Below are 15,165 nucleotides of genomic sequence, written 5' to 3'. Positions count from 1 at the left end.
TGCAAAAGCAATCTAGGGGATTGTAGGGGCTAGTCTTTGACCTGTTGCCACTTCTGGAGACTGGAAAACAGATACACATTACTCCATCTGTCTATGTGAAGGCAAGGGGGTGACTTGGACTGCCTTTTTTTTCCCTGCTCTTTACCTTTTTCCTGCAGTATTGCATTGGCTTCCTTCCAGACTCTCTTATCTGTGCTTTTGTTCTCCTGCTTCCCCAAGAGTCCTTCCGTCTATTCTGAGCACATGTTGCATAATGCTCTATTATTCCTCTTTCATAGCTTTTTGGCCAATGAAATAACTTTTCTGTTGCCTCAGTCCAGCAACTCCTTTAGCAAGGTCTTGAGTGAGGAGACTGGCCTCTAAATATTTACATATTCATCACTTTTTCTGCATGTTTATGCATCTATTTGTGAAAACATCACCATTTTATTTTCCCCCATAATCTTTTTCTGAAAGAAAGGAGTACTTAAGTCCCGCTGCTGCTCCAGGGAGGGGAAGGCGGGCTGATGCTGACCCTCCTCATTGGGGTGAATCTGGCTCCAGCTCCGTCGGCCCTGGAGTTCAGAGCCTAGCTAAGGGCAGAGGAAATTATTTTCTGCTTATGAAAGGCCTTGCCCACTTTGTCATTCTGCTTCTGCGCTTCGTGTCTCAGTGATGCATCTTGTACACCAAAATGGTAGAGCAGGTTTAAATTCCCCATGAGGCCCTCTGCTTGCTTGAAGGTCTTTTGGGCTTCTGCAAGGTAGCTGAAGTGAGCCCCCTTTGCCATTAACGGCTGCAGTAGTTACCATGTGTGGTCCTTCTATAGCTTTTTACCTGGCTTTGGTTGAAGAATACAGATATTTTACACACACGTGAAGCAACCCATGTGTAGGGGAGTTTCTATGGCCAGATTCATAAACAGAGGTTTTAAGAAGAAGAAGAAAAAAAAAATATATATATATATATATACATACATATATATCATAACACCTCTGAAAGGGTTGTTTATGGATATATGCTGCCTCCATTTGGACAGGAGAGGTGATACAATTGTTTGGTATAAATTGACATGAGAATATCAAGGGCTAAGAATGTTGTTTTGATTCAGATATTCTGATTTCCTAGCCAGAGTGAGTGAAACTATTTTAGCTCATGACTATGCTTCTCAGATAAATATTCAGACTTAAAACTTGATTAGCAGCTACAAATATTATCAAAACTTGCCTCCATCCAATTTGGGTTTTGAATTTTCTTTCCGATTTTGTATTGTGGTGATACCATTTCTTTGTAAATTCAAGATTTTTTGCTCCTAGATGAGCAGGAAAAATGAAGTTAAGGCTCTTACAGTTACAATGCATAATATAAGAGGAAGACGAGGCTTATAGGGGAAGAACACATGCAGTGAAAGCTAGGGGCGAGTGGTCGCCAGAATACCACAGGATTTGTGAAGACTCCTCACATCAGAGGAGGGTAGAGCAGGATATAGTCTGGGCTTGAACTAGCATGTGCTTCTTTGGGTGGGGGCTTTCTTTGAAAACTGAACATAAATTTAGTCTGGAAATTACCTTGTAGTAATTACCTTCTGGTAATTCCCAGACAAATGAGACTCAGGAGGAATCCTCTCGTTGGAGAAGCAGGAGCAAGTAAGTTTATCAGGCTTCATGGCCCAGAACTGCAGATTTGATTGTCTGTGACAACAGGAGAGAATAAAGCCCTCAATAGCAATTAGTATAATATAATAACCTGTTTATACAAATATTGCAAGATTCAGCTCCAGTTTCAAGTTTGAATAAAATACTGAAAAGCTTCATCAGCTTAGAAGTCAATGGTAGAATTTTTGTGCCATTGTTAGTGACTAATAATTATCTTTGAACTTTCAGGTGAGCTTTGGGCTTCTGTTGGGTACAGAAAGGGTATAGTATCAAGCAAAATAGTGTATGATTAGTAACTGACATATGAAATACTTCATCAAGATATACCAAGGCTGTGAAAAGGTGAAAGTCTGTATTGACATACTGTTTAGCTGCTAATATTGTTTGAAGATTGAGAATTTGTGAGCATTATGAAAATTTCTGTTTTTAAAGCAGTAATACGTTTAATAGCTGCACTAGCTTAATGCCAGAAAAAGCCAGAAAAGGAGGAGAAGGTGAGAGAGATACTAAAAGATGTTATCAGATGAAACTGAAAATAAGGTGGAGCCATGTAGTGGATAAAATCTGCAGACTGGAGGAACTGCAAAATACTAGGGTCTTTTAAAATATAAATTGCAACTGTATGATTTTAAAAATCGATCAACCTGTCTAAGCATGGTAACTTGCCCTGCTAAAAAAATGACTTTGGAATATCAAAGGAATCTAAGTGAAGAATATAAAGTGGATATGTTTTGTGTTGCTTTAATGATGCTGTTAAACTCTGTAATGTCTAGACATATCAGTGCTAATTTTTTTTTCACTGAATGTAGCCAACAGAGGAATCACATCCTTAGAGACTATTAAAACTGTTAAAAACTTTTGATTTTTAGTTCAATTATATTATAGCAATTCTTCTCACATAGCATATCACCTTGAGACAAAACAAAATAGGGCCAAAGATTTGTATTTAGACGTATGTATATAAATGAATTGCTTCATTTATTTTGTTGAGACCTTTGTGCCCCATGAATATTGAGAGCTGTCAGCCAGAACTGATTTCATTTTGCTCATTTATTCATATAGTATAACTACATGAACTTGTGGGTTCTGATATCAAGTGCTCTCTCTTAGTGTAGTTCAGAAACTAATTTGTAATTCATTACTAACCACCTTTTGCAGTATTGCTGACAAAACAAGGCACACGGCGCTTATGTTCTAAAAGTGTCTTAAGATGAAGTATTTTGACAACCAATTTAATGCTAGATCAGCAGTTTTGCTGTCTCAGAATTTTTGTGCTTTGTTTTCCAGGGCTAGCATGTGTGTTATAGATTATCTGCTAGTCCTGTTTTTTTCTCCTATTATTCTGTTGTGTTGTTTTCTTATACAGTCTCTTTTTAAATCTTGTTTTTAAAATCTCATAAATAACTAGGAAGAGAAAAATAATGGGGAAAAATATTTCTCCAGTGACACAGATATTTAAGTCTCTAAACCAAATCTAAACTAGTAGTTCTTAATAAGTGTTTAATTTTTGCAGCAGATGAGGAATGCATCAGATTTCTTCTTGAACTTCTTGTTAATATTCTGTTTTATTACAGAGTGATTTTGTTAGCATTAAAACTTAGTAGCATATTGATAAAACAAATTCTCTTTCTACTGCAAGTCTAATAATGTCATGCCTCTGCAAAGTTCTACTTTGATAATGGGACAGCAGAAATGGGAACTCTTCTATTTTGCTTTCTTTGGTGTCTGCCACAATTGAGCATGCTACTGGAAATTACTGGAAAGCTTGCAACATGTTCTGTGTAGGTGTGGCACATACTTTCCAATGCCATACTGCAAAAGCTTAGAACATGTTGCAGAAATGTTATTGCCATGGAAAAATAGAGAGCTAAAACCCAGAGCATGTTTAAGGAGTGTGTTGCCAGGCCATGGGGAAGAGACATCACATGTAATAAGGAAGGGTGGGGTCTGTACTTGCTGCACATGTCATCTGTGACCTTCCAAAGCTTTGCTTGCATGGACAGCTCCATATTTTCACATAATAGATATGGATTACTGAAGCGCTATAGTGATAGAGCAGCAGACTTGTAACATTAGGAGCTCCTTTCACAGCTCTCTTTCCCCATGGTTCTGGGGGAAAATCTGCTATGTTGCAGGTCAGTTTTTGTCTTGGGTGAATGACAGATCTTCCTCTACAGTGAGAATCCACGTGGTAGATTTTTCTGATGGGTGAAACTGTGGCTGTTTCTTCTTAGTTCGCTTCTTTGTATAGCAAGCTTTCATCTTCTTGAAATATTTTTAGGCTGCAGACAGAAGGAAATACATAGTTGTTTTCTGGCATTTTGATTAAAGTGCTTGGGGAATGGAGGATTTTCCAGTCTCTATCCATCTTTATTAAATTCTCAACTAGCTGCAGCACAAAGTTCTGTTAAGGTCATGGTCGTTTCTAAAGAAGGAATGATAGGACTTATTTATTATGACCTTACTAATGTGTATCCAAATCAGGAACAACATGGACAGCCTTTCCTATCCTATTTTTCATATATTCAGGAAGTACAACAGTTGAGGGAGGAGGACTACAGAGCAGCTGTTATCAAAAATTTGTGAGCTCGTCAATCAGTAAATAGAATTAATTTCCATGAAGAAGGCACTGCAGTGTATTTCATATATTTTTTCCTATATCTGAAGAAGCAGTATGTTAAGTAAACAGAGTTCAGTTCTAACCATTGTTATACTAAAATACTTCTCATGAGTCATTCCATTTTGATTAGGTTTTTCCCCAACTGTTATATTTAACAAAGGTCTGAAATCCAGATAAGTGGCGAATGGTATGGTAGGTTTCTGTATTGTGTGAGGTGGCTTAGCATAGTCCTAGGGCTGCTAGTTTATGGTGATCTAAAAGAATAGTATTTTATTTTATAAGGAATACAAGAATCATTTCCCCAAGACAGAACAAGGGAAGAGTTGGGAGAAGGCAGATACTGAAATCTTCCTTCGTGTGAACCTTTACCCCAGATTGGATTGATCTTTCTTCTCTTCCTTTCTTTTCCCCCCTCTCAGTTGTCAACTATAGAGAAAAACATTCTTTGTCGTTATTCCCAAAAGTACAATTGCATTAAGGAAATTAGGCCAGGAAGACTTGCAAAGTTTTGGGAAAGCTGGAGTAATCTATGAAGCTGGAGTAATCTAGAGCCTGACTGTAAAATGTAGTGGTGAAAAACTTCTTTTAAGAAAATGCAGAAGATAATGTAGGCGTAACTCTGGATCTCTACGTTTAATGTAGAAGATTTGTAAAAATCTGGCAATTTCCTGAAAATGGCTTGGACTAGACACTTCAAATATTTTGTTGCATCTGTGTATTAGACTTTAAGTATTTAGTAATGAAATGGGTGTCTGGGTACATTATGAGATACTTTGTGTTCCTAAGCAATAAGTTTGGATCAGAGTTGTAGTTCAGACTGAGATCTCTTGAAGGGAACCTCCTGACCAGCCCTGGGACTGCGGTGTAGCTCACCTTGGGGACAGCTCTTGGCCTTCATTCCTTGCAAATGAAATTAAACCAGGAGTGCAGCCAATGTGCTCCAGCTGCTTGCAGGCACTCCATCCTTGGGACAAGGCTAGACCTTGTATGAAGTACCCTCTCTAAAACACCTGTGCTGTGGCTGCTGGACCCTCTGCATCGACTGTTTCTCTCTATAAATCTCTTCCCATTGGGCTGCACTTCTTGCTAATGTAGCCATAGCTGAATTCTGTGTGGAGCTAATATTGATCTCCTGAGTTAGCCAGTGCAGACAAAACATCCTGTGTGAGAATCAAATGAAAATAGTGGGTGATTAGTAAAACCTTGAGAGGCTACATGCAAATTCCTTGGATAAGGTCAGGCGAAAGAAATAGTGAGGCATGCGGAAATAAAAATTTGTATTGGCAAGGAAAAGAAAGGTCCTTCATCAAAAGGGAAAAGATCCCCTCCTTCACCCTTTGCAAATCTAGCACCAAAAGGGTTTATGTTAATGATGGTTGCAATTCCTAAATTTATTCCTATATCTATTCCTACACAGACAGGCACACACACACTTAGTGTCAAGGTGACACTAAGGCTTTATGTGTCAAATAGGATGTAGTTTACCTTATTTTTCCTGGATTCATTTTCTGAATTTTCTGAAAGGTCAGATATGTACCAACTCAGGTGCGTAGGAAGCAGTGACTGGATGTCAAAAAGAGCAAAAGTTCTGCATCCTTCTTGGGCTGTAGACATAAAATCAGCTCAGTTGTTTTGTGAAACACCATCCTCATCCTTGCTTTTTTGTTTGCTATAACTCCGAAAGCTGGATATGTAAAAATGGAATTGAGACATTGCCATGCCGCCCTAGCAACTCACTGGGAATAGGTATTGCGCCTGTTTAAATCCGTGCCAGATCAGCCCTATCTTTGGTCTGTGGATCAGAATACTGTTGTTATTGGTGTTACACTGTAGTAACAGAAAGTGAAATTTGTTCATTGAATTGAGGCTTTATTAAAAGTCAGTAATCAACAATTAATTATGATATTGCATGAGCCAGGAGAGAATCTCTCTTACTCTCATCCTTTTTTAGTCTCTGACAGCTGGGTTGGGTCTCTGCTGCAAAGAGAATAAAATGTAAAAGCATTCTTTTTAGTAAAATATCTGCTGAGGACTGTGTCCCCTTTGTATACTCAGTGTTGCTGAATATGAAGTTGCTTTTTTTTATTTTGAGAGGAGAAATCCACTGTGAGGAAAGGTGGGGGCTTGTTTTTTTTGTTTTTTTGTTTTTTTTTACTTCATTTGAAATTTTCATTTTTCCTCTGAAAAGTAATTTGGATGGGAACATTTTGACTAGCCCTCAGACAAAACCATTTAAAAATTACTTCTTTTTTAATCTGATTCAGATCATTGTGTTTCAAGCTTGTAAATGGCTCTGTGACCTGATCTAAATGTAGCCCCTTATTGTTGGGTCTGTAGGATTAAGAGGAGTCAGGACAGGTGCAGAGAGTTGCATGGGGACTTCTCGTTTGTTACAGTGGCTCTTGTTCCTTGGGGACAGAAATAACCCTCTTGATCATTTTATATGTATGTGTAAATCATAGCTGCCAGTATTTTGCATTGTTTGTACACACAAATACATAAAATGCAAAATACCGATAGCCATGATTTAAACATTTTTGGCAGATTTTTGTTTTATTGAATTGGTGACTGTGAGCGTGTGTGCATGTGCATGCAAGAATATTAGGTGCATATAGAATATATTTTATTTATATTTCTATAGTTAAAACAGAACCAATGAGCAGCAGTGAGATTGCTACTACTACTGCCACAGACGGGTCTTTAGACAATTTCTCAGGATCAGGTAAGGAATAAACAAAGGTTTTATGCTCAGCAATTTTTCATTTATTATTTTCTTTTCCCATATGGTCTAAACTTGTGCACAGCTGTTTAAAAAGTTTTGTGCACTTTGCAACTTATACCTATTTCTGCTCACCTTATTCAAGCAGTGTAAGCCAGTAAGACTTTTCCCTGAGTAAGGAACATACAGTATCATGCTTATTGATGTCCTTTGGTGTCTTCATTAAGAGTCTCACTGGGGAGCTGGGGAGTATTCTGGCCCAAAGTAATTACTCTTTTGTTTTCCGTGAGTAAACATATCTGCCTCTGCGATTTGTGTTGTAATTGAGGTGAAGGTCATCTTCATTTGTTGTAATTTGTTATTATCAAGGTATTTTTGTCAGTCTTTTCTTACTGGAAGCCAAACACATCTTAGCTGCTAACATTCACAAGACGCATACTGTGAGAAAATCCTAAGACGTTTGCACAGTTTTACATACCTATGGGTTAACTGTGGTATTTCTAGTTTTTATGGCATAAATCAAATAAAAAAGGATCTAATAATATGTAGTGGATTACATTTCCAGAGTAGCAAAATTTGACGTCTCGCAACCAGTAAGGTCCCAAGTAGCCAGCCTTTTCCTGATCAGGTGATATTCTCCATTTTCTGTGTATGCAGTTGAGTATGAAAGTGTCAACCTTTAAAGGCAAATGAGGTTTCCAGAATATTTTAAATCTCTAAACGAAGAGTAAGTTGTATGCTAAACAGTAGCTCCGTAGGTCTGTGGGGATGTGACTGACTCCTGGACCATAACATTTGAAATATCTACAGCCTCACAGGCCACGGGGGGGAAAAAAAACAAAAAAACACAAGTGGGGAAGGACTAGAGAGCGACTCTCTGCTTTAGTCTGCACTTGCCGAGCGCTGCAAGGGTGTAAAGATGATGGATTTTCCCCGTAGCTGGCCAGGAAGGGGGAGCTGGCAGCGGGTAATCGTGCGTGCCCTGTTTATTTCCAGGTACTTAGCGGTAGGGCCTGTTGTTTCTCTGACTGTCTGAGCTCGCAGTAGTCTCATAACCTGCACGTGACCCCTTCCTGGCAAAGGCTTCGCTCTCAACCTTGGGACATAGAGGAGGAATGGCACCCAAATGGTAATCAGAGAGGAAAGTGCTCGCTGTAGGGAGCTCCTGAAAATAAGGGTGAGAGCAGAGCATGCAAGCGCATCCGACACACACTCGCGTCGGCGCCCATAAATACCGGAGGAATTTCATAGGGTTTTACATAAAGCTACGTGGGAGCAGTGGCTGCTTTTGGGAAACCCTCAGTGTCTGAACTGCAGGAAGAGAAGTTAACTATTTAGCCTTGTAGGTACAAAGTGTTTCACTAAGAAAATCTGCACATTTGTGGTGGCATCTCTGTGTAATACCGAGTGTTTTGAAGGTCTGAAAGCATTTTAGAAATAAGTAGATAACATGGGGAAAAAGAGAAGGAGGTGAAATATGGTAATGCATCTTACGCATTATGGAATTATTTTAGAAAGAGGCACGTGCACTGAAGCTGACCATATGTTTTCAATAGAGGCATGCATAAAGCTCCTTCATAAAACGTAGGTCTTAAAAATTCTAAAAGTTAATAAAATGTTGCTCTTGAGATATCATAATCCTTCGAAAATATGAAGGGAAAATGTCGCCATTAGGAAATAGATTGTTTGCATTGAAAATGTTGTCTGTGTGCAAGCAAAGAATCAACTAGTGCTCTGGAGTTGTACAAAGGGGCAATTTAGTATTTGAAATTTGCAATCAAGATTTTAATGTTAAGCATTCTTGCATAGTTCCTGATAAAATATTATTTTCTACCTCAGGTATCAATGATATTTGAATTTAATTAAAGTCTTGTTAATATTCTGAAATTCTATTAGGAAAAATAATATTTATCTTTGGTGTGTGTATTTACACTTCTGTGTGCTTTCTTTTCTCCTCGGTGCAGCAATTGGAAGCAGTGGTTTCAGCCCAAGACAAACACACCAGTTCTCCCCACCACAGATTTACCCTTCCAAGTATGATATCTTTTAAAAATAATAATAATAGTAGTAATAATAATAACTGAAATAGGCAGATTTTAACCTCATTTAAAATAATAATTGGGTCCATCTGTTAAGTCATAATTTAAACCACAACAGCTTCTAGGAAAAAAGATGTATATTTTTTTAATGCTAAGAATGTATTTAAAAAATATATTTGGAAAAGTTCTTATTTTACTTATTCTTTTATTATTGATTTGTTATTATTGTTTTGTCTTTGTCTTCCAGTTTCTGTTCTCTAGTGCAGCCTACAATTATGTGTTAATGAAGTAGCAGGATTATAATAAGGCTAAAAATAAGTACTTGCATGTCTGTCTAATGCAGTGTCTGTCCTATTTTCTGTCATTTGTAATCAATAGCAGACCATACCCACATATTCTTCCTACCCCCTCTTCACAAACGATGGCTGCATATGGGCAGACACAGTTTACAACAGGGATGCAGCAAGCTACTGCTTACGCCACCTACCCGCAGCCAGGCCAGCCTTATGGAATCCCTTCGTATGGTAAGAAACCACATCCATATTATTATATTCCTAAAATAAACATTTTTTAGAAGAAGATTACATGGCCCTCGCATCAGCGTTTAGTGGGACGGCTGTGCTCTCGAACATTTATCATGGAAAAGTGGTGTATAGTTTTCCTATTGGAGTGAGTGCAGCTTAACTTGCGTGTTAAAGAACTAAGAAGCTACTCAAGAAGGTCTGCTCTGTTTTTGTTAAACTGATGGATCAAGGGGAGACATTCGTCAGGCTTTTACTGGCGATATAAAAAAGCAGCGCTGAAATGGGGAAACGGATCCAGGGACTTCCATTACACAGGCACAGCTCCTGGTAATTCCCAAGGAGCTGTGTTCTCCAGCATTGTAATAGAGTAAGTTGGTAAATAAATTTCGGCTGACCTAGATTATTGTAAAACAAGTGAATCAGTCAAGCTGCAGTGGTTTTGATGGAATCCATCTGAACATGAGGAAAAACTTCTTCACTGTGAGGGTGACAGAGCACTGGAACAGGTTGCCCAGAGAGGTTGTGGAGTCTCCTTCTCTGGAGATATTCAAAACCTGCCTGGACGCGATCCTGTGCAACGTGCTCTAGGTGACCGTGCTTGAGCAGGGGGGTTGGACTTAGATGATCTCCAGAGGTCCCTTCCAACCTCAGCGATTCTGTGATTCTGTGAATGAAGACCTGATTCAAAAGACCCCCCCAAAATCCTGCTTGCAATGCTACAGAGCTCCCTGGAGGTGAAAATTGAGGCAAATTGCCACTGGAGCTCTGTCTGTATGATGAAGAAGATAGTACTAAGTAACAAATCTTTCCCCAAAAAATTTAATTTAAAAACAAGCTGCTGTGGGTGAGACCATTTTGCTGCCAGACTGTCTGCTGGCAGACCCCATAGCAGTTCGGCAGCAAAGATGCATTATTAGAAAATAGGTCTTATATTCCTCTGGGGGAATATATTGAAAATATATGATCCACATGCTTTTAGCAGCATATTTTGTAAAAATACATTCAGGTAACGTAAGTTTTATACCAAGGGGACAGAACTCACAGTGTAGGCGTGTGCCCCTTAAAATTATTAAAAAGTCTAAGTGCAAGACTGGTGAATCTTTCATCTTGAATCTGCAAGTTGAAATCCACAGGGGCATAAGCATATGTTACAGCAGATTACTGTGGACACTAGGTAGAATAAATAGATTATTGTTTTCCCTGACTTTACAAAATATGAGTTTCATTAATATATTGTCAATAATTATGACCCAAAGTAACATTCTTCCTATGGCTTCAATCCTGATTACTTACTGCCAGAAATATGGTTATAAACGTGAGTTGGATGTTTCAGTTCCACTCCGCGTATTTTAAACTTACATAAACAAATACTTTAAAAATATTTAAATTACATTTTCAAGACTAAGAAGATGGGTGTTCTCTCCCCACCCCCCAAAAGAAAGTTTTTGCTCCTGATGAGTGCTTGTCTGTTTTTTCCAGCTGTATCAGGTGGTCTCGAACAGACAATACCTCTCCCTACAATGCTTTTCTTGACACATTTGTCCTGTGGACACCTCGTATTCATATTTGGCTGTCTGGTGGCTTGGCTAGCCCAAACAGTGACTTTTTTGTTTTTGCTTGGTTCCTCTGGATGAAATCCTGACCTCACTGAAGTCAGCTACAAAACTCCCACTGACTTCAGCAGGGCCTTGATTTTACTAATTCAGAGTAGCTGTCTCCCTGTTGTCGGGGCTATAATTGAGAGTTGCTTTACTTGGCAGTTGTTAGCTGGGGGTTAACATGCCTGCCTGCTCTTTTGTTTTGTTTTGTTTTGATTTTTACCCAGTCCATCCCCTGTGCCTAAGACTTTGGATAATTTTTACATTGCAGAGTTGCTTTTGCTGCTGAGCCAAATGGGTTTTTATGCGTTTTGGTCTCTTCAGACAGAACCTCGTGACAGGGGCTAAGGTGCTTCTTGCTGGTGTACTTTGTCATCTAGCAGTGATATTTAAAAGCAAATAACCTTTAAAAAGTTTTAGGAGCTATCACCATATATGTTTTTGCACATTTAAGGCTCATCATATAATCTGTGTTCCTGAAATAAATTGCTTAGGGAACAGTGGGATGCTCATTTGCGCAAAGCAAAAAAAAGAAGTGAACCTTGTTTAGAGCCAAAATTCTCCTCTTGGGTCTGTAGCATAGATCTCATGTATCATATGCTTTGCCTTTCTCTCTTCCAGGTAGAAAGGTTCCAGCAGGTATAAAGAGAGGAGACTTCTGTAAAAGGAAAAACTTTGAATTGGAATGGGGGGGGGATTCTTGTGCTTTTGTTTCTTGACTCTGGGACTTACCTGAGGGGCAAAAATGTTCTTCAAAGTGTTTCGTTTTGTTTTTTTTAATGTCACCTATAATTACACATTCACGTATCAACCTCCCTCAAGCTTTTTCTTTGGGGCAGAATTTGGGAAGGTGCTGTCTTGAATGCATCTAGCCTGTTCGTTTTTCCACTCCTACACCTCGACCATGCTGAAGTCATGAAGGCAGGAAAGGGGGTGGAGGGGAATGCCAGGGACAGCTGCCTGCCAGGGTGCTGCAAAGCTGCTGAGGAGGCTGGAGTATTTCCTGAAGCTCTCTACTCCTGCCCGCTCCCGCAGGAGCCTCGCAAAGGCCTCCTTTACCAGCTTCTCCTTCTAGATATTGGCGGTCCTGTTAGGTTTTCTTACACTGACCCTTCCCGCTTCTTTGTATATAATAGAACTGGTAGAAAGAAAAGGAGGAGGGAATATCAGGAAAATTGAGTGAAGGCCTTGTAGAGGAGAGCAGGTGAGCAGAGCAGGTCTCCAGAGATGAAAGGCTTCTCACAGTTTGGAGGCTGGCAGAAGGGCATGTCCGTGCCAAGTTGTCTTCACTCAAATACCATCCTCCTGCCACCACCTTTGATCATCTCCCCTCGCTTTATCTGAGATTGAGTGTTGAATCAGACTGTTAAAGCTGGTCTAGAACTTTAAAACTTGATTTAGTTAAACTTTCTCTAAGCAATATTTAACCAGCATTTCAGAGGTCCTTAAACAGACAACAAATGGGAATCATTGATACCAAAACATCCATAGCAGGAGTTTCCCATTGGAAACGAGGTGTCAGATTCATCACTGTGATTGTTTAATTGCAACATGAAATAGAAGAGGAAAGTAAGCACCAGGGAAAAACAAGCAAACAGGGTTAGTCTGGCAGTTAGCAAGTGTGGCAGAAGGAATTAAAGATAATTAATGACCCCAGTTGGAAAATAATCATTTAAATGCCACAAGAAAATATGCTGACATTTGTGTATAGAGAGCTACTGAAGTTTTGCAAACACAGTAACTTCTAAGCTCTCTCCCACCTTCAAATATTGTAGAGCATTGTTTAAAAAGAAAAAAAAAAAATTCAACCAGGAAATGGACTTAGATTAACAGTCATTTTCAAAGGTATGTTACTAATTCACACTTAGTTAATTCAGTTCAAATAATGGTGGTTTCTGAACAATGAGGTATCACTGAACGCCACAGTGAAACATAAGAGTGTTATGTTACTTTTCCATTTCTTTGGCTTTAATTTTTTTAAATGGTTTAAATGATAGTTCATGTTGGGACATTGTTATTAATAAAAGCAAATGACAAAGGCTGAGTTGTGTGCATTTCCTCAGTATGTCATTTGCTCATATTTACTTGCTTACTCATTTACAAATTTATGCAAAAATCACTGAAGCTGGAAGGCAAGTCATTCATTTAATTGGCCTTTGGATTATTTTATCACTGAATTTGGAAATGAGAAGGTGATGTGTAATGGATTTCCCTGTCAGTGCAGATTAATGAGACTTGTATGTTTCTCCCAGTTTGGGAGATTGCTTCAGGTATGGTTCATGTCTATATGTGTTTATTTGTTAAAAGATTGAATGTATTCTATAGTTTTTAATTAGCTTTGAAAATCCACATTACGCTTGATGCTGATGGTTCTTTTTATCTGCGTTTAAAGAGGTGCTTAATTCCTTAGAATGCCATGAAACTTGGAGCCGTGTAATTTTGATGCAGGAATATTATACAGTGCAAATCTAAGTTATGTCATTAATGGGTGGATGGCAGGACAGTTTGGCTATGTTATGCTTCATTAAAATCATATAAAGTTGCTAATCTACCTCTGTGAAATGTCATGAATATATGGAAAAGTTAGCCTCTGGCAGGAAAGGAAAAAAGGAATAATGCAACTTCCTGTTCATGTATAAATTTCTTTTGCAGTTATTGGAAACACAGTTTTGAATTTAACCTCTCCCTGGTGAAATTCAGTCTTATGTGTACTTCTAGACTGCCTTTACCCACATCTATTCATTGTATACTCTCGGTATTCTTTCTCTCATGCATGAAGTAGTTAAAAGTGCTGATAATGAAGTGATTTAATTTTCCAACCCTGTTTGAATATGAACAAATAGATTTGCTGTCACTAACTGATTTAGGTGCATTGTGGGCAGGCATCAAGACAGAAGGTGGATTGTCACAGTCACAGTCACCTGGACAGACAGGATTTCTAAGCTATGGTGCAAGCTTTAGCACACCTCAACCTGGACAGGCTCCCTATAGCTACCAGATGCAAGGTCTGTATAAATAGATACTACCATTAATTAGATACAGTTAACACTATGTGGGTTTTTTTTCCTAATTTCTTTATATTCCTAGAATAAAGATGCATGTTTGCTTGAGCACTAGCTTGCCTCTGATGCTGTTGCAGCTGGAGATGAAATAATGATTGCCTTCGCTGAGAGCGGCGACAGGCCAGCTCTCAGCAGTTTGGAAGATCCCTCACTTCAAGACCTCATTAGTTTTTTAATATTGAAGTGTTTTAGTGTTATTAAAGTAAAAACTGTTTCTCCAAATAGCAGTAGTTTAAAAAATAATGAATGTGACAAAGTGAGTCCTGGAAAATGTGTCAGGATTATGAATTTAGGACATGCCAAATATAATTTGACACCTAAGTATGTTTGGGGAGGGAAAAGAAGATAAAAATACCTACTGCAGCTGTGGAGGTAGTGAAGTAATGACTGAAGTCTATTGTTTGAAGTCTATTTAAAAGCTTTAAGTCTTTGTACATGCTGGATATTATTATCAATTATATTTTGTAGTCTTACTTATTTGTTTGGTTTACTTAACGTTTTAAAAATCTTTCCCCCTCGTTCTACTCTTTCTTCATCTCCCCACCCCCTCCATATTGGTAGACTGCTGGGTGTGCCTGGTTCTGGATTTTCACCACTTTGCAGATATTTAAATAATCTTTTTTTCATACAAATAGCTAATTTTGGATGTCCACTTTAGGACTCTTCACCCCTGAATTGGAGAACATTGCAGATAGAGATTTTAGCCCTGATGAAATGAGTGCTCTGCAGGTTCCAGATTTTACACAGAATTGGACTACTTTTTTTTTTTTTTTAAGTTTAGCTCCTCTCTTTATTATCTGCTTCAATTAAACTGTACATCATCATATTAACAGTCCATGAAATGTCTTGAGGCAGAAGTGCATTCAGAGATCAAGTGAATGAGGTTTTGCTTTTGTTCCACAGCTTTAAGGGTATATTGATCCAGTCCTTTGCTCAGACACAAGAGAGACCTTTTCTTTTTTTTTCTTT

At 38.6% G+C, this 15,165-nt stretch overlaps 1 protein-coding gene across 1 annotated transcript in view; it reads left to right on the top strand.

The window, feature by feature from the left end:
- EYA1 (EYA transcriptional coactivator and phosphatase 1) overlaps window positions 1-15,165 on the top strand; it is an 85,259-nt gene that overhangs the window by 7,403 nt on the left and 62,691 nt on the right. The window contains exons 4-7 of the mRNA XM_067292342.1: window positions 6,896-6,976; window positions 8,938-9,007; window positions 9,391-9,536; window positions 14,002-14,139. Of these exons, the coding sequence (XP_067148443.1) occupies window positions 6,896-6,976; window positions 8,938-9,007; window positions 9,391-9,536; window positions 14,002-14,139 (435 nt within the window). The remainder of the gene's footprint in view (window positions 1-6,895; window positions 6,977-8,937; window positions 9,008-9,390; window positions 9,537-14,001; window positions 14,140-15,165) is intronic.

The sequence above is a fragment of the Apteryx mantelli genome, chromosome 2 (genome assembly GCF_036417845.1).
Source record: "Apteryx mantelli isolate bAptMan1 chromosome 2, bAptMan1.hap1, whole genome shotgun sequence".
NCBI lineage: Eukaryota > Metazoa > Chordata > Aves > Apterygiformes > Apterygidae > Apteryx > Apteryx mantelli.
The sequence above is the reverse complement of the archived record's forward strand: the minus strand, read 5'-3'. Positions and strand labels throughout refer to the sequence as shown.